This window comes from Lethenteron reissneri, chromosome 57 (assembly GCF_015708825.2).
Source record: "Lethenteron reissneri isolate LAM-NWPU_2019-01 chromosome 57, ASM1570882v1, whole genome shotgun sequence".
In the NCBI taxonomy this organism is placed as follows: domain Eukaryota; kingdom Metazoa; phylum Chordata; class Hyperoartia; order Petromyzontiformes; family Petromyzontidae; genus Lethenteron; species Lethenteron reissneri.
In genome coordinates, this window is record NC_083835.1 from 2,720,101 (window position 1) to 2,740,152 (window position 20,052).

A 20,052-nucleotide genomic window follows, 5' to 3' on the forward strand; every position below is an offset into this window, starting at 1 on the left:
GGGCGTTTCCCCCGGTTGCAAAGTATGTATGTGAAACGTGCGTGATCAATGCAGGAGATTAGGGTGGAAGGTCACAGCTTTTGAAGTATGCTGCCACAGGAGAACCGGTGGACATGCGTGTACCACAACATGTTTTGTGTAGACGATGAGCTGTAGACCATAATCGAGAGACCAAAACTATAAAAGTGTTTTTGGACGGCGGCGAGCTGGGCGTGATGGTGGAAACTTTAAAAAGTCGTTGCACTCTCCTCGATTTAACAAAAGATTTCACTTCTCCATTTTGACATAAATGGGAATGTAGCAAAGTTGTAAAAATTCAACCACTCTCTCCTCTGTCTCTGAAGGACGTCCAGACTAATTTAACAACCAGCACAGCGATTATTACTTCTTTGTAATTATTGCTGTGCTTAAGTGTCAAATGTAACTCTCTGAAGGACGTCCAGACAGAATTTAACAACCAGCACAGCAATAATTACTTCTTTGTAATCATTGCTGTGCTTAAGTGTCGAATGTAACTTTATAAAAAGCCATCGGTTCATTTCTCAACTCAATGGAAGCTTTTTGGCAAACAGAAATGCCTCAAAAGCAGCGTGGACACGCCTGCCCATTGACGCACAATGCCATATGGCAATTGAAGAATTTCAAAGGGCTGCCAACGGAAGGGTTAAACATTCACCACAGTTCAACACACATGCATACAATACACAAAGATCCCCCCCACCATATAGCCCTAACAGACTATTGGGGCAAGTGCTGTTAGCGAGCACCTATGAAGGCCGGCATGGTGCACGAGGGGGTGGGTGGCCAGCACCACTGCCTGAACGCCTTTGTCTCTGCAGCGATTTTACACACCTCACCAGGTCCTCATTTGAGGCTTAGTCGATCTAGGGGAGGCCCAGGGTCGGTTCAGATAATCGTCACTGTTGTTGGCCGTTAGCAGGAATCAAACTCGAGTCGCTGGGTTCGTAGCGCAGCTACACTACCGCTCCCCACAACACACGCACACACACAACACGCAGACGCAATGCTGGGCTGCTTTCGAGAGCAAGTATGGAACGTATCCGTAAAGTATTTTTCACAAGTGCGTGTGGATACGTGCAGAAACAAACGAAAATATTGCGACGGAAAATGTAGGCAAATGAGAGGGACCATGTACAGGATCTGTGATAACGTTTCTCGGAAGTGCTAAAGAGTCGTGCAGTGCAACATTAAGCGACCATCAGAAAGTCGGCAGACAACTCGCAAGATGTGTACGCGGTTCATTTCGAAATCGACAAGTAAATGCGGAGGTTTCGCCGGTTACAAACATCCGTTCATTCGGCACTTGGCAAATGCCCACAATTACAACGGTTTCCTCTCAGTCGGTTATGGCACTGGGGCCAGCTGCTCTGTCGGCGGTAAGCACTTGCACGTTCAGCAAAACCTCACGGCTTCAGCAGCCCTCTGCGTTCCCCTTACACACACGTGTCTCTGTCGTTCTACTCATTTCCCGAGACGTGAGCGGAATCGCGTACAGGGATCTTTTATGTATCTATGTTGAACTTTATTCGCGCCGTATGTAGCCAACCGTGCTAATCGGAGTAGAAGGTTGACGACGACGATGATGGTGATGTTGGCAGATATTTCGTGTTTGTGTGTACATTGATATTGCCAGTCCACTGCTGGATCAAGCCTGGCATAACCAGGCCCTCCCCCACACCGTACAGGTCATCGGGGTTACTCGACATTACTTTATCAACCCAAAGGAAGTCGGCCTTGTATTTGAGCAACGCTTGCAAATTCACTTTTTATGACTGTGCAATGGTTTTCTGATAACGTTCCCGGCTTGCTTGATAAAATAATGGGTGTGCAGTGGAGGTGGCACCGTGGTTAGAGCACCAAGCCAGCACCCTTGGCATCCTTGGGGTTTGATTCCCGTAATTAAACCGTTTCTCTAGCGCGCTGCCAGTCAGCCATGAGATGGCAACAGGGAAGTATGTCTTGTTGAATCTGTTTCATACGTAGGCTTTCGCGACCAATGTTGTCCATCATCAACGGGGTTTTTTGGGGTTAGATAAATAAGGCCGAAACAGGAAGACTTCTTCACAAATCTTGCAAATCGCCTGGTGAAGCTGGTTGTAATCGCCAGCGAAACGTTGTACTCGAATTGTAAATGTTGTGGGTTTACTCTCCAACACACCAGTGTGCTGATGGAACTAATTGGGACACTTCGTTTACGTGACAGCTTACTAATTGGCTGTGTCGGGTGGTGGCAGGTTGATGGCACATTTATATTTACGCGACCTAAGCAAAAACATAACCTTTATTTGGATTGTTCAATCTATCTGTGTGAAGCTTTGAGCGTCACCCCCTGCTATGAATGGGCTGTCTCCAGAGTACTCCCACATGTCAAACACTCCTTACAATGGAATCTTCCAAACAGCCCAAGCAGGGACGCTCAAGAATGGGTAACGTGAAACTCGGGCAGAAGATGTAAAAAGTTTTAAATATGTTTTAATAACGTACCTTGATATGGGAGCCTTACAATTACAATCACTCAAACATGCTTGTGCAGCCTGGGTTGGATGCTTACTGGGCAAAGTTTTTCTCTTAAGGGAGGTGGGTGTTTATGGATGACTGCTGTCCCCTGGCATCGGTTAAAAATACTTTTAGTTTTTTTTTTACAAAGCTGTACAAAACCTTATTTTTGTGCACATTAGCGGAATGATTGCTCCTGTACTTGTTCCGTGGTTGAGGTCATGTGTCGAAACAAGCTGGCAAACCCATCAATTCAATCTAAATTCGATGCTATTTTTATTCAAATCAAACTCAACGATCAATGTTGCTTATTAATGGCTGGGAGTGGTGCTGCACATCAAAGGGGGTCCCCTTTTCGGGTGTTTATTTATCCCGAGTTCTACTTCCGGACCAGGCTATCATCGGTGCCGAGTAATATCTGAACCGGTGTTGAGCCTGACTTTCACTGACCGGGAATTGACCAACATGGTGAAGTATGGTCAAACAACCCCCGATGACCAATGCAGCGTGGGGAGGTATTTATCCAGTCGTGGATTGACTAAATGTGTGTGTGTAAGGTGTGTGTCATTTTGACAACTTGTTAAGTGGTTGTCTATGTACAGTGCGAAAGAAGTTCAACGTACTAAACTATTTTATTTATTTTACCAGGTAAGGCTCACCGAGCTATATAGTTCTTTTCAGAAGTGACCTGGCCACAAATGATAGCTCAACAATGTCGCTTGTCATCATGTGGAAATCTTTAGCAGCCAAATACTCTGAATGGACGTTGATTATAAATGTGACTACGGGGAGCACATGCACACTCCAAATATACAGCCGTCATGGTCGGGATCGAACCCACGAGCTCCTGCAAACCAGGCGAGGTAGTTAACATCTACTGTACACCATTGGTACCTCATTTGCCAGTAAAAAATATGATAATTGGTTTTTTAACCTTTTATCTGGCCACAAAACTGACAACTTTTTTAGGACCAATCAACTTCAAGGACAGTGCATACATTATCAGAGTTGTGTTTTTTGTTTGCATTATGACTGCAGGTATTGTGGTCTATGCAAACATGACTCCTCGTAAAAAAGGTGTCAGTTTTGTTGCCAGATGAAAGGGTTAAAAACCAATTATCATCTACTGTACATACAAAAGATTACCCCATGGTGGCCTTTATTGCTCTTTATTGCCCTCTAGTGGATAGAGACGATTTCCTCTGCATAGAGCTCCAAAAGATAGCAGCACAGCAATGGTGCAACCCACTATCGTTTTATACAGGGAAAATGCATTTGTGTGTGTGTGGCCGTTTTTGTGCGTTCCGTGTGTATCTCAATAGAGACGTCGCAACTGCACAGCAGGTACGCTGACATCGCTGGGCATTGTGGGTCGGTGTGAGGTCTCTGCCGATGTTTGACGTGGCCAGGGATCGAACTCTTCTTACTAGATCCATCGTGCAGTGTGCTGCTAATCACTGCTTGACTGCCACACTGCAATATGAGTGAAATATGTGTCTTTCTTTTAATTACTTTGTGAAATGTATATAGCCATGTACGTAAGAAGGCAGGCTGGAAAAAATACCTATTATTAACTTCTCAGAGTAACACAGCTCTCTATGAAAAACCCTGGCTTGCAGTCTGAGTGGGAAAGATTCTTGGACATGCAAACACAGAGGGCTGCTGTCCACGGATGAGCGCTGGCTTTGTGGGACCTTGTCACTAACGGCGGAGGCGGCGTTGCGCCGGACCCCAACGAATGCTGGCGCCACACGTGGGACGGACCGGGTGGGGGGGGGGGGAGATGTGGGTGCCAAGCGTAGCGCTGACTAAGAGCGCAAACTCACTGTGCTTAAGGCCTCGGAATGTTGAAACGCGCTGGCGGTTGGTCGCATTTGCGTGAACAGGGAAGCATGTTTGAATAAGCGACGCATGGTGCGCGTGCACAATGGGCATGACGCCCATTGTAACACCTGGAGGATGTGGAGCTGAGCGCACTTGCCCATGACTAGTACCATCGGAGTTAAGATCAGCCTATTGTGGAGGAGGCTCGTGAAGGACACTACTGGGCAGTTGGGGGGCAGTTGCCCTCCAGCAACAGCTGAGGGCAGATGAGCGACGCTAACAACAACGAGCGGAGTGACGTGAGAACGTCGAATGTCCACCGGCTGGAACAGGTGCCACAAAAACGAGAACTGCCATCTCTCACGATCAACCACCACATTTATTCGCGCTGCTTTCAACCTCGGGCCACGGAGAAGCTTCGTGCCCCTCGGAGCACCGTCCCGAGATCTGTTCATCCGTCCCCATGACATAGAACTGGCCATACCCGAGCGGTGTTCCTCCGTGGCTACTCCACGTCATCTGTGGAAGCCTTTCTCGCTCCGCGCACGAAAACGTTCAAACTGCGCTCCGCTATCAGAAGTCGCGTGAAAGGTGCCCCGCGCTCACTCGGACCAGTGCGACATCGTGCACGGTTTCGATTTGCACAATGTCCCCAGTATATATGTGAAGTTCCGATTCGCCTACTTCGCGATTCGTTCGTCGCGGTTTAGTTCAAGAAGCAATTATTTTCTTTACACTGTCATCGGCTGTAGTGCTTCTCGGGGCTTACTTGGGTCGCGTGAACCAATTATGTGCAACACGTTGTGTCTATCCACTGCTGGATGAGCGCCTTCCTGCACCGTGCTGGTTGAAGGGGTTATTGACCGTACACCGCCACGCTGGTCAGTGCGAGTTAGGGAATGTGGGGAGCATGGATGTGGCATTGTAGAGGTAGGGAACAAGAGTGGGTTTTTCCACTCCGCACGTCACGTTGCTAATAGGCTAACGTCAGCATATGTAACATTCTCCCATAATTCGCATATAATTCGTGCAAATTCTGGCGTACCAATTCTCACGAACACCTCCACACGCGCATCGCTGTCATGAGAATCGGGTGAACCGTCGTTTAGATGACCCGGGTTAATATTGCGTTTGGGGAATATCCCCCTGGTCACCTGGCTAAACAAGGTCAACCTGACTCGATCGCCACACGTCCGGCATCTGAGTCCGATGGCACGACTGAGAGCCGACGGCTGACATCCGCCTGTCCGTTGCTGTGCGGCACTTCTCCCCTCTCGTTCTCTCTCTCTCTCCTCCCCTGCAGTTGCTGGGCACTCCCCAGCGCAACGCTGCCATGGCTGGCGCAGTGCTGATGGGCAACCAGCACGGGCAGCACGGGCAGCAAGCGCAGCACACGCAGATGCGCCCCCTGGACAGCCCACCAACATGGTCCGGGTACCATCCTCGTCCCAATGCACTCACCACACCGGGCAGGAGGGCTTCTCATCCCCCCACCTCCCTCCCCAGTGTAGCCTGAACAAACTGTTGGGGCAAGTGCTGTGAGCGAGTAACACCTATGAAGGCCGAAACGGCACACGAGGGGGTGGGTGGTCAGCACCACGCCCGGCCGCCTTTTTCTCCCCAGTGACGATGTTTAAACACCGCACCAGGTATTAATTTGAGGCTTAGTCGACCTTGGGGAGGCCCATGACTGGTTCAGATAATCATCACTGGTGTTGGCAGCGCACTAACTGCTACGCCACCACCACTGGGCACATCCCCCCCCCCTACCTCCGTTCCCATGACATCCACCACATTCTCCGACTCTCAAGTGCTCTTGGCCAGGTACATTAACAAGAGAACTGGAATTGTCATTGTCACCATCCACTGCCATAACCATCATCATGAACCCTCATTTGTTCCCGCTTCTCAGCTCATTGGCTCGGAATCGAAATCTTTATCCTGGAGATATCCGATGAGCTATCAAGCTCCTTTTCACAGATGATCCCACTCCTCCTCCCCTATATGAACGCACTCCACACTTGGGACATTGAGGGAAGGATGGCAATGATAACAATTATGACGCTGATGATGGCGGTTGTGCTAATGATGATGATGGTGTTGATGACGACTACGATGATGGTGGTGATGATGCCCCCAAGGTCGATTGTCCTGCTTTCACACACTGGCATTTGGAGCACGTAAAAACAGAACCAACGACGATGAGACGGAATGAAGGATCAAACCTACAGCACACGTTTGTCGTGAACGGCAGCGACCTGGCGGGTGTTGTTTTCAGGCGGCAACGTCGGTGGATGCAGGTTGACATCGCCGCCACGATGTCTCCTCCACCTATGAGTGGTGGTCAGCTTGGGGTCTGTGTGTTGGAGGAGCACTCTGCCAACACTGCTCATGGTGATCCGGTTAATTTCAGGCAGCTCCCCACGATTATTTACAATGTAATTATCAGGCCCCCCCATGGTGTTAAGTGCAGTCTCCAATGCTTATTGTCCACTCTGTTTCCTCTTTGTTTCCTCTCTGTTATGCGCTCTGAAGAAGGGGCCATTGCCCGAAACGTCAACAGGGAAATATTTTTTCCTTTAAAGGCCACAGTCTTGTTGACGGACGTGTTGGGTTTTTTGTTATTTTTGTTTGTGCACCACTGCTAATGCACCTCCTTCTAGATTTGAAGTTTTCGTGACTGCAAGGATTCATACTCTTTGGTTTTTTCGGTAAAGTCACGTAGTTAAATAATAAAATAAAAATAAATGAATAACAACTGAATTAAATCACGACGTTTCGGAGGCAACACATGAAGATGGAAACTTGCGTTGCCTCCGAATTTAATTCAGTTGTTTTTTCATTTCATTTTTTACTACGTGACTTTACCAAAAAAACAAAGAGAATACACCTATTAGTGTGGTTGGCTCTGTACGGTGCGAAAGAAGTTCAACATACAAACACTGCAGTATCACAAAATAATTTAGTTTACCCATGATTAGAGTTTCTAAAGCTGCGCTAAATATTCGATGATAATAATAATGGTGATGCCCTTCCTTTACCCAGGAGAGCCTCTCGTTGAGTCTCAGGACACCGTCTCAGATCGGTCCCCATAGTGGGAAGGAATTGGCCAACTCTTTGTGAAAACCGCGTGGGACACAACTGGAGGACCCAGAGTAACAACAGCCACTAGAGGCTGCGTCTTTCACCAAAGTGTGTAAGGAAAAAAATCAACCCAATCGTTGGCCGAATCGTGAGTCCCAACGATTAATTTGCACCGCGAGGAGGTGGGAGGCAAAGCATCGCAGCCACCGATGCACGCTCCGTTTGTGAACCTGTGGTCAGTTGCGAGGGATGCATCGTTACCATGTGGCCAGCAGAGGTCAGAGTCTGCGCACTTTGACAGCGCGCGTCAAACACGTTTACAGAATGCCTCCTGTGCGGAATCGTTGCCGCTTTAAGCCGCGGTTACATTTGTCCGTTGAGTCACGTTTCCTCAATGCTTTTTTCGTGCATAGTGTGTTGTATAGCGGTACAGTTAGAACGTCCACAGAGTTGCGACGCACCATGCGGGTACCAATTTCACGACCATAAGCCGGAGGCGAACACGGTAGTTATTGCGTTGCTTGAACGCGATGATTAAACAGACACGGCCGTGTACTGCTCAACCACATTTTTCTAAGCATTTTATATATTTTTTTATTGGTCAGTTTGAAATCCCCCCCCCACCTCCGTGTTCCACGCGAGATGATACAGATGGCCCCAGTTCTCTTAGTGGTTCTAACTAGTCAAACAGGAGCACGGAGCAAAAACGCTTTGATGCAAAGCCAGATTTTTGGTGGCCAATTTTGGTGGTAAATGGCATTAATTCTGTATTAAGATGGTTGAGCATTTTTGCTCATCGAATAAGAAGTGAATAACTTTGCCCTTTAATTTAAAAAGCCTCGTTGAATCTCAAGACTCTTCTTCATGAGGGTCCTGCCATTGGAATGTTTGGCGAGTTCCGTTCATGGGTGTTTTCCGTGTGTGGGAGAGCCTGGAGAACAAAACCACAGGGAGCAAGCAAGTTCCAGATTCAAGAATCTGTTGCCTTACTTTCATGGCCCCCGCGTTGCCCAGCAGGTTTTGTGCTTTCGCAATTCGTAGTTGATCCCCCGCCCCGACCTTTGTCCCTGAAGCGTGGCTCCCTCTCCGTACTTGACCGCCACGCTCGCTGGTCAGACAAGGGAGCGTACGCGAGCAGGTACAGAAGGGCAGCGCAACACTGACCACTGGGTTGAACTACACTGCCCTCTGCTGACCACCACGTTACACAGTCCTGCAGACACAACCTATGACAACCTGACGTGCATGCTGGCCGTCTGTCTGAGCACACGACCCGGGCTCATCAACCCTGCTTCTAAGCTTCCAAGGTCTCGCGAGATCAGGTGCAAGTCCGGGTCATGTGGCAATGGACATTGTGTGCATCGTGCCAGGCTTTAATAATATGTCCCTCGCGACGAACAGCGCTCGCCTTGATCAAGCAAAGTGGAAACGCGTTTTTTTTTTATTCACTTGGCGTGTAGATGCGTGCATTCGCGTGTTGTGTGTTGGCATGTGGTGTAAATACAATATATTTGAATAATTGAGCTCCGATGGGCCCTCTGGGGCCTGCCAAGCCCCATCGAACACACGGCTCTGGTTGCGTGAGTGACTTTGGGGGCCCTTTGCTGAACAAAAAGCCCCCTTGTCTGGAACTTTGCGCTCCGCATCAGTCAGCGGAACAGCAAATTGCATTTTTGGGGGCATGCGTTTCCAAAGTGTTAGTAAACAAGGTATCATGAATTATCGGGAATTTAGAGATTCCTTGATTCTTACAAATTGACTTTTGAGGAAAGCTAAGTGGGCTTGGGCAGGACATGTCGCTCGAATGCCGATTGCCGATAGATAATAATAATTATGTTTACAATACGCCGTTCATCAAAGATCTCAAAGGACTGCACACGACACAGCGACAGACACTCAACATGGACAATAAATAACTCATTCAGCTAAAAACCGAGAAATCTCAAAATCATGAAATAAATCCTAAAATCAATTTGCTGAATTGGCTAAACGTTTAGCAGCATGTATAGAGATCACTTTTAAGACGAGCTTTAAAAGCGTCAACGGGCTCGGAGATTCCCGCGACCTCATGGGAGAGAGTTCCTGGTGAGGACAGACGATGGCGACGGCCGAGAGCAGAGAAAGACGCCTGAGAGGGGGGGCGGCCACGGTGGAGATGGAGCGATGAGATCTGCTTGTTGAGAGAGTTTGGCAGCATCGAGGGACTGCGCGGCGATGCCGTCGGTGTGTGGAAGGCTTTGTCCAGCAGCGGATAGATCATGGCTGATAACATTGTTACTTGCTTCCATTTAGGCCAGTGACTTCACACGTGGAACACTTTATCACCGTACGTAGCCAACCGTGCTAATCGGAGGTGCGAGAGAAGTACGGAACCAGAGAAGTATCGATGGTTGAATCGAACTTTAGACCGTTTGTTGAATCGCCGGAGGTGGAGGGGGGTGAATCGTGGGATTGCCAACTGTTGCCACGCGTAGAACAACGCACCGCAAGATGAATGAGGCCATCGCTCTTTGTTTATTTATCTGGCCTCTATGTGCGCGGCGCTCGGTGCTGCATGAATACAAATTGGCCACGTTACGGCCCAGTGTGTGGGACCGCCAGCGGGGCCTCCCAACCCCGGGAGATTGTGAGTTCAAACCCCGGCCAAGGGCAACAACAGGGCCCCAATACGAACGCCACTTGCCGACATGTCAACAGACGACGCTGTGCTGTTGTACGCATTGATCCCCCCCCATCGTAGGAATGTGGAATTTCCAGCCGTTGGAGGACCGTCAAAACGCCATTCCGTAGCCGGCCTCTTGCGTCTTTCCACCATCGCTTCTTGCCGTGTGCTTTGGCCAATCCCGCTTGCCTCCGCCGACAGTTGAGACGACGTCTCCGATATGCATTTGTTCCTCCGATCCACACGTGCTCCCCTTTCTGTCTCTCAACACAATTCTACGCACGCGCCCCTCCGTGCTATCTTTGTCCAGCTTCCACGATCTATCGCAGTCGGCAAGTTGTGCACTCGTCGAGCACGTTCTTTTCGGGCGCCCGCGCAGAAACTTTCAGCGTCAATTTACCCAACAAACTGTTAAGTTACAAGTCGGCCTTGATACCAACTACCGAATCCTTTTTAAGTTAAGTTGATGTTTCACCAGGTCCAGAACTCAAGAGACCAGCGATGAGTCTCATTTTGCAAGAGCAACCCGGCTCACCAAAACGACAAAAAGCTAAATAAATACGAATATGTAAACAGCCATGGATGTTTGTCCTAATCCAGGGATATTTGTTGATGCTAAAGCCGTTCTCAACACGACTGGAATCTCCGTTCCTCTTCCCGTATGGCCACTGGGTCAATAAACATCTGGCAGCGGCTGCTCTCCTCCGATGAGTAATCATCACTGTCATCATCGTCACCATCATAATAATTATCGTTTGCGTATCGCAACTGCTGAGGATGTCTTTATCATTCCTTTCCGTGCCTCCTGCTCCACTCCCATCAGTCTTTTCTGACATAACCACCGCCGTAGCAAGACAGCCTTCTGCATGTTATCCCCCGTTGACGTCCGTTGCATCTTCTGCTTCAGATTCTTTCCAGCGTCTTCATTTCAATCACCGCTACGCTTGGTTAGGTTTTGCTGCCCGCTAGCAGACCCAGTGTTCTCATCCCCGCCCCCCTCCCCCACCCAAAGTTCTTTAAGCTTCCACTCAAAGACAGAACAGAGATCGTTTCCACGGTTACAGCCATGCTGACGAAAAGCGCGCGCTTTTTTATTAAGGGCCAAAAAAAAAAATCTGCTTATTATTCAGAAGCATTGTTCCGGCCAACTCGCTATTGTCTGCCTGTATGGGGCGGGCGCAAGAATGGAGCAGTGCCGCTGAGTCCCTGGCACCGGGCGCTGGCTGCGTCGTCGGCGGTTACGTGAGTGGAAAATCAAACTCAAGCAAAGGGCAAAACCGGCAGGGCCGCTCCCGCCAGCTCGGCTCCGCACGCGTCTGTATTCGAGATTCGTGTGTGTCCCCCGCGCTTAAGTCACAACAGGCGTGTGGAACCCGTTCCCTTACCGAGGGCCGATCGGACTTTCACCAACCTTTTGCCTGGCCACACGTGAACGCAACAACAGCGACGATGACAACCGTCACTCGCCGCTAAGTGGCAGGCGATGGCACCGCGACGCTTGTGCCAGGCTAGGTCTAACTAGAGGCCACGTGAAGTGTCTAAGGCTCACAACTGGAAGGCGGTCACAGGACAGATCCAGCTGCCATGGGTTGACTCCGCTCGTTGTTGTGACTGTCGCTCCTCATCCCTCCGCTGTTGCTGGAGGGCAGCTGCCCCCAACTGCCCAGTAGTGTCCTTCATGGTCCTCCTACATAGGCCCATCTTGACACTGCTGGTACCAGTCATCAGCAAGTCCAATCAGCTCTACATCCTCCTGTACCGTTAACCAAGACCGAGATCCCCCTGATAGCCTTAACAGACTTTTGGGGGGAAGTGCTGTTCTTGAGCACCTATGAAGTTAAAACACCTCCGAATAGCACGGTTGGTTTCGGACGATGCGAAAGAAGTTAAACTACATGCGCACGCACCTCCGTCCCATCTGTCACCACAAGATGGCCTCGCGCTGAAGGAAGCGGCCGTGCGACTTGTACAAAGGATAGCGGAGCAAACAAATCTCTATAAGTGAGCCGGAATGTTAAGGAAACAATACAAATGAGACGGCGAACACGAGACTGAAATGTCCCGACTCGAATCGCAAGGCGGGCGCGAATTGTTGCCGACGCGCCGAATCGGCGGGTGGGGGGGGGGGGGTGAGGGAGGGGAGGATCACGCGACGACGCCGGAATTTATTCGCTGTCTCGGCGCCTCCCCAACGCCGGACATTGGCTCCCCGAGAGGACGCCCGGAACCCGGGGCTCGAACCTGTGCCCTCAAAAGTAGCGGGCTCGCTTGCTTCCCAAGGCCGATGCCGCCGGGCCCCCACACCCCACCCTGGAGCTGTGCCGCCACCCGGGGCCGTACCACGTGCGTGTTTGTTATTTGGCGTGGCATCGCGGAGAGAGCCGCGTTTATTTTTCTATCTCTGTTTTTGCCATGGCCTTTTTGCCCTCCCCCCTAGCCAAGTTGGCAGTGGCAGCAATGTTGCATTGCAACATTGCTGTGGAAGACCTGAATCGGCTATTTTGAGTGCTCGTGAATAGCTCGAGTGAAACCCGAGCCCGCGCGGCGGAACGAAATACGACTATTAATATAAACGTGTACGACGTTTACCAGCGTCCCGGACAGTCTGCGAGCATCAGAGAGAGAGAGAGAGAGGAGGGCCTTGGGGTTTATGGATGTGCTTGTTGTTTGTGAACCATCTCCGAATATGGAATGCATTTTCATCTTAAGTCAACGCCCGGTGTCCACCGATCGGCAACTGTTCTCGGCGGGTTGTGTGTCGGTGTTTCGGTTCGTTCATTAAAATCGATGGCGCTACGTTATAGGTAGACGCGTCGAGTTGGGCGTGAAAAGTACGCGGAGAGGCGCAAGCTTCGCAAGTGAACCGAGTAAAGAATGCGTGCGCAAGGCAGAGTCATCGTGTTCACGTTCAGGGAAAGCAAGCGGGGTTTAGGCGGGACGAGCCGCTGCGATGGGTGATGGTCGACAGTCCAGACTAATGAGTGAGTGGGAGCCAAAGTAGGGAACGCGTTCGAGAATACGTCGCACCGCGAAGCGGGAGCGATGAAATCGGCTGGGTGCACGTACCCGATGGAATGTACGGAGTTCTGTTCGTTTCCTCCGTTTCACGTGCGATTGTCCCGACGAGATTTGATCTCAAACGGTACATGGATCAAAGCGAGCCCGTCATCTCCCCCCCCCCCCCCACCGTCGTGACGGATACTGCAAGATTCGACCATGTCCGTCCAGTGCTCACTGAGCTGCATTCGCTTCCGGTTGCCGAACGAAAACATTACAAACAAGGTCGCACTCCATTACACACACCGTGCTTGCCACAAATGAACCACAATACCCTGCTCATCTCGTCAGGGACCGGCTTGTAGCTAACCATCGAACAGGGACGGTCACCACATCGCACCCTTTCAGGTGCGCTTCTGCGGCCATCTGGAACGCTCTTCCGATATGAGGAAGCCACTGGAGCTATAGAAAACTCATTTTTTTTGTAACTGCTTTTTGTGTTTAGTTTGTTATCCCCCGATTAACACGGTCGGCTACGTACGGTGCGAAAGAAGTTCAACATACTTGCATGTTGGTGGTGATGTTGATCGTGCGATGTTAAGGAGGAATATGCATAATGAGGAAGTGGGGGATGTTGATGGAGGTGATGATGGTGGTGATGTTGATGATGCAACCATCCGGAACGCTCTTCCTTCCGATATTAGGAAGCCACTGGAGCTATGCACTTTTAAATCAGCTGGATTGCAAACTTTTCTTTAGAAGTGCTTCTTGTGTCTAGTTTGTTGTCCTTACCCCGGCACCTCCGATTTGCACGGTTGGCTACGTACGGCGCGAAAGAAGTCCCAACGTATAGTTCGTACGACCCGTCCTGTCCCTCGGCGCGTGTGCAGCAAGGGCCGCAAGGGAGACAAGAACGGCAAGGGCCTGCGCCACTTCTCAATGAAGGTGTGCGAGAAGGTGCAGCAGAAGGGCACGACGTCGTACAACGAGGTGGCCGACGAGCTCGTGGGCGAGATCACCAGCAGCGCACGACTGGCGGCCGCCGCCGGGGTGAGTCGACCCCCCCCCCCCCCCCCCAGTCCTCGTAGCACTCAGCTGACAGACACCCTCCCCCCCACCCTGGATTTGTCTCCGGCTCCTCCGGTTTTTATTATATGAAGCCATTGGAGCTATGCGCCCTCACCTGGTATACAGGAGGGTCAGGGGTTATATCCCGACCACTGACGCCTGCTGTATATTTGGGATTTGCATGTCCATCTCTTGCTGTGGTCGTGTGGATTTTTCTCCGGGTCCTCCGGTTTTTCCCTCGATATTTAGAATCGACGTCACGCGTTTAGAGTTGTGGCTGCTGTCAATTTTCACATGATGATAAGCCACTTCATTGAGGTGCTGTCATTTGTGGCCGGGTTGCTTATGAAAAATAGCTCATACCTCGGTGGGCCTTACCTGGTAAAATATATAAAAATAGTTGATAATTGTAGCAACTGTCATAATAATAGCGGTGATTTCTATATCGCAGTAAACACGGCGAGCCCGTGACACGGGCGCTGAACGTACAACAACAAAAAATTTTAACGCGAGTCTTGAGTTCATTGCAGTGACTTTAGAAAAGTACGAATGTATGTACGGTCAACTTCTTTCGCTGTCGTACCTCACCAACCATGCTAATCGGAGGCGAGGGGCAAAAGGTGACTTTTGAAAGAATGAGTGTTGAATGAGTCACATTCCAGAACTGGCTGGTGGCCTGCCGCTTTAGAAGCAAGGCGTTGGTGGATCGGGCGTCTTTGTGAAGCTCGCAAACCCTGCTGGGGGCAGTTCGATGGTGGTCACAGCGAATGGATTCCTAAACCTGTCTCTCTGGAGCTTTTCGGGTTCGCCACCCTTTTTATGGATTTTCTCCGGATACTCGGGGCTTCATCCCGGAAGCCAAAACGCTTGCGATTATAATTGGCCCAAACATTCCCAATGCAGGAACCCAACTGAAAAACAAAATGTCGTTGAGCTTCAGTGAAGCTTGTGTGGGTAAATAAAGGAAATTATGAATATTGAGGGGCTAGTGCTTATAGCTTTAAATCGAAATTTATAATACTACTGTTTGAACCCGGCGACCTGGGTTCAATTCCTGGTCATGGTAAACATCAGTGGCGAGTGGATGCTAAACTGGTGCTGGTTCCCACCCCCCACCCCTCTCCACCACTCCTACCCCTCCCCCATTTTCACCAATCTATACCGGCCAACGTGGTGAAGTATGGTCGAAACAAGCCCACGATCGACACGACGTGGGGATAGTCCATCTCCTGGCGGTGTATTATCTCACAGAGCCGCAAATGGCTATGATCGTGGTGCCGACATGCGCACATTTTACCCCTTGTGCAATGAACGCTCCGTGCGTGGTTACGTAATTTGCACGGCGGGCGTGTGCCGACTGGCGGTGTCGCAGTGACAGGAGAAACTTGTAAACAAAAAAACGCCGCCTCAGCACGCCGCGCTCGGACGCGGGCGCTTGTGGTTTCGGTTATGCCGTGGTGAGGCACCTCTTGGGATTATGGTGTCCACGGCTAGCACCCCCCCACCCCCCTTCCCCTCCCCCCCCGGTCTTCACCACGTTTGTTTACGTACAAAAATAAATCAATATTTGAGGTGGTCGGCAGATTCTGAAATGCTGGGCAGAAAGTCCCCCGGGTCACCACGGTGAAGTGGATTATCGGGTTTAGGCCATTTGTAAATTGGAGCGTGCTCATCGATTAGCTGTCTCGCTGTCCTGAAGGCAAGTGCCTCATGACGCCTGCGTTCCTGCGCGTCGCCGGGTGGCAGAGACCCGCATCGTCAGCTCGAAGGACGCACGAGGGCGATTCGCGTCTCGCCGTTAAGTCACGCGCGTTTTGATTCCGCCCGACCAGACGTACGACCAGAAGAACATCCGTAGGCGCGTGTACGACGCCCTGAACGTCCTCATGGCCATGAACATCATCTCGAAGGAGAAGAAGGAGATTCGCTGGATCGGGCTGCCCACCAACTCGGCGCAGGAATGCCAAAACCTGGAGGTAAACCCGGCGCGAGTGCGTGGACGCACCTCCGATTAGCGTGGTTGGTTGTGAACGGTGCGAGAGAAGTTTAGACGTACGTACTTGGACACAATCGGCAGCGTCGTCGCTGCCGCCGGGAGAATCGGGTCCCGGGTCCCGCTCGCCACTCGCGGCATCACAGCAGGAAACGGAGGTTTTGGGTGAGCGTGGTCTTGTGAAGGAGAGAAGTTTTGTGGAGTCGCCACCCCTGGATTATCTGGGCGTTTCACAGAACTATTTGGTGTCTCTCTTTCTCTTCTGAATACGTGTCTCGTATCTCACTTATGTCTCTGTTCTAAATACGTCCGTCGTTCTCACTTTCTGAATACTTCTAATTTCAGTCGAATGGTTGTCCTGAATACGCCTCCTCTCTCGTATCTCTCTCTTGCAGCACTTCTGTATTCATTTTTCATCCCCTTGTTTTACGTCTGTGGCCCACTGCTCGTAAGTATGGGGAGCACGCTACGAACCCACCCACGGCCAACATCGATGACGATTATCTGAACCGGTCCTGGGCCTCCCCTAGCTGGCCACACACCCCCCCCCCTCGTGTGCCGTGCGGGCGCTCATTGCACTTGTCCCAACAGACTCTTAAGGGCTACACGGATAGGGTGGGGCGAGGTCTTTGTAGTGTCTAAGTTAATCTGGCACTCATCGGTGTTAAATCAAATTGAAATCCCAGACCGTGACAATTCCATTGAACTGTCATGTGGTGGTGGGGGGGGCGGGGTGCTGGATTGTGAGGAGCCTCAAATAGCCGGCGTTGTGCGGTACGTTGGTAGCGTTCGTGCGGGTGCGTTGATGACGTTCATGTGGGTACGTTGGTAATGTTTGTGCTGCTTCTGCTGTCTCCGCAGCGGGAGAGGCAGAGGAAGATGGAGAGGATCAAGCAGAAGCAGTCCCAGCTGCATGAGTTGATCCTGCAGGTGATTCCATGTAGGCCTGGTGCAGGGTGTGACTGGGGATAGTCTTGTCCTCTGTCGATGGCAGGATAATTGCGTGAAGGCTGGAACGGTGCATGAAAATGTTTGAAATGCACATGGCCCGTTTGGGCATTATGCCAAACACCGTCAGAATTTCCTGAAGAAGTGCATTGTGGTCTTAAAATCACCATTACATTTTTTTAAACAAAATGTGACCCAAGTGACAGGAGCGTCATATTTTTTTTCGTTTTGTGTTTAGTTTGTTGTCCTTCCATCGGCACCTCCGATTAGTACAGTTGGTTACGTTCGGTGCAAAAGAAGTTCACCATACATGAAGATGGTGGTGATGAGGTGATGATGTTGATGGTGGTGATGTTGAGGTACCTGCATGATGAGGAAGTGGGGGATGTTGATGGAGGTGATGGTGATGATGTGCAATAGAAGTTCAACATACATCCATGCACTGATAGTTTTTTATGTAAGTTAAATTTAGTTGTTGTGACGCGTAGCAAATCGCCTTCAAGAACCTGGTGCAGAGGAACCAGGAGATGGAGAAAGTGACGAAGCGGGGGCCCGCACACAACACTGCCATCCACCTGCCGTTCATCATCATCAACACGAGCAAGAAGACCGTCATCGACTGCAGCATCTCCAGCGACAAGTGAGTGACCGCCGTGGGAGCCGGCGCTCTGGGAGCAGCCGTCCCCTAGACACTCCACACGTGCTCACGCTGGCGGTCAACTCGCCGCTACAGCCGCCCGCTCGCCCGTCATAGACTCACTGGGGGAGAATCGCTATGCACGTAACGGACACGTGCGTGGGCACGTGTGTTCGTGGTTGGGTGGGGGGACTGCGCGTGGGTGAGCTGCTGTGCCTGATGGCCGAGCAGGCGGCCGGACGAGTTGGTGGTCTGGTGACCGGGTCAGCTGGTCGGTGCGGCGGGTGAATGGGTGCACAGGCCTAGGGGTGAGTGTGGTGGGGCACGCGTCTCACCCAGGCTGCTTCCCTCCACTCCCTCCCCATTTGTCCATCCATCTGTGCAGGTTCGAGTACCTCTTCAACTTTGACAACGCGTTTGAGATCCACGACGACGTTGAGGTCCTCAAGCGCATGGGGCTCACGTTCGGCCTGGAGACGGGGACGTGCTCGCCCGAGAACATGGAGCGTGCGCGCCTCCTCGTGCCCAAGGCCCTGCAGCCGTTCGTGCGCGGTACGACTCCCGATCCTCCCCTCGCCTCGCCACCCCACTCTGTTCCCCCGGACTCCACCCTCACCGCGTGCGTCATTTTGTCCGAGCACGTCCGACGCTGCGTTGTTTCATGAGCGTTTTTTTTCCCCTCGTCAACAAGAAATACGGGTACAAATTGTCTCTCCGTAAATCGCAGTCATAATCGGTTGACGCAAATAAAAAAAAAGCAAGTCACTTCGTGATTACACTGATGAATACCCGTGTCTTCAAAGTGTGTGAAACGTACGACCGAAAATTGTGGAACTACTGGCACATTCATAGCAGTTGACCTCGCAGTTCCCGTAGCGTATCGTTCAACGTGCATACGTACATATCGAGAGCGAGGGAGGGGAAAAAGGCGTTGAAATCACTCGCGCGACTTAATTCTACAGAAGCCTTTATTCACCGGCACACGCGCCTGGGCAACCAAGGTAGCTCTGGAAACGGAAATTGCCCGATTCCTGAGATCGCATCCTGGTGAAGCTCGGAGCAGTTTGAGCGAAGCGTCGTTAGACATTGAATCCAGTCGCGAGACGTGAGGAGGGAGGAAGGGCCTTTTTAAAATCCTTTATATTAAGTTCACTTGCTTGCTTGCGCGCTTACGACCATGCAAATCTTTCGGTCGTTTTTTAACCCACTTCCCGTGATCCAATCGAGCTGACATTTTGCACACAGACTCGTTGTGCGTGACAATTTATTTTCGTGAAAATTTTTTTCCATAACTTTACACTTTTTAGGAATTTTTTTTTATATTTAATTACCAATTGCTTAATGGTGGCAGGCAATCATCTGACCCATAGGTGGCAGCCATCTCAAGCCAGAGGACGAGCGGACTCTAGCCGCCACGCTTATAAAGGATTTATAGTGAAAAACTTAGTTTTTACGGGTTAATTTTTTCAATCCGAATTTGATCGACACTTCCGCATGTACAAATTATATCCTTGTGAACGTGAGAGTCTTGTCGGGTGGGTGGAATGGTCAATGGCAAGGAATACTGGCGTAAAGCGACCACCACCACCAGCGTGTGGCCGGACTCGACAACTTGTACGGACGGCACTCGCCGCCCCCACACCTGGCCGCGTGCGATGGTGGCGCGAGAGACGCGACCCGAATGCCGATCCGACGGACTCACCTGACGTCGTATTTCCGGCCGCTGTCCCGTTTGCAGACATGGCGTGTCAGGAGTTCGAGTCGGCCGATCAGAACGCCGCGTCCGGCCGGTGAGTTTGAGCCAACGTTCGCAGGGCCCGGCTTGCCCTGCCTGTGCAGTGTGTCTGCGGTTGTGTCGATGTGTGCGGTTTTGTCGCGTGCCGGCGAGCGCGAGGCACGGGGCTTGACGCCACGCTCGTATTTAACCTTAATTGGGCGCTGCGAGATGTTAGCTACCTCACCTGGATAACAGGATTGCTTGGGTTCGATCCCGGCTATTTTGAGGTTGCATGTCTTTCTCACCGTGGTCGCGTGGATTTGTCTCCGGGTCCTCCGATTTTTCCCTAGACATTTGGAAACATTCGTTTAGAGTATTTTGACTGCTGCTATAATTTCACACGTAATAGGCCACTTCGTTGAGCTATCGTTTATAGCCATGTAGCTTCTGATAAAGCGCTATATAGCCCCATGGACCTTATCTGGTAAAATATAAACAAACAACCCCAGGCTGGGTGTCGCAGTGAAGGGGTGGGCTCAGCTGTTGGCCAATTTGACACGGCACGCGTGGCACAGTGGCGCTATGGCGGCACCGAGTTTACGGGA

At 50.9% G+C, this 20,052-nt stretch overlaps 1 protein-coding gene across 6 annotated transcripts in view; it reads left to right on the plus strand.

Moving 5' to 3' along the window:
* The window catches only part of LOC133357345 (transcription factor Dp-1-like), a 40,412-nt gene that overhangs the window by 13,106 nt on the left and 7,254 nt on the right, over window positions 1–20,052 (plus strand). For 5 of the 6 annotated variants that reach the window (XM_061575245.1, XM_061575247.1, XM_061575249.1 and 2 more), the window contains exons 5-11: window positions 5,645–5,775; window positions 13,975–14,134; window positions 15,985–16,128; window positions 17,007–17,075; window positions 17,582–17,733; window positions 18,116–18,282; window positions 19,469–19,520. In XM_061575245.1, the coding sequence (XP_061431229.1) occupies window positions 5,645–5,775; window positions 13,975–14,134; window positions 15,985–16,128; window positions 17,007–17,075; window positions 17,582–17,733; window positions 18,116–18,282; window positions 19,469–19,520 (875 nt within the window). The remainder of the gene's footprint in view (window positions 1–5,644; window positions 5,776–13,974; window positions 14,135–15,984; window positions 16,129–17,006; window positions 17,076–17,581; window positions 17,734–18,115; window positions 18,283–19,468; window positions 19,521–20,052) is intronic. The other variant, XM_061575251.1, reaches the window with a different exon arrangement.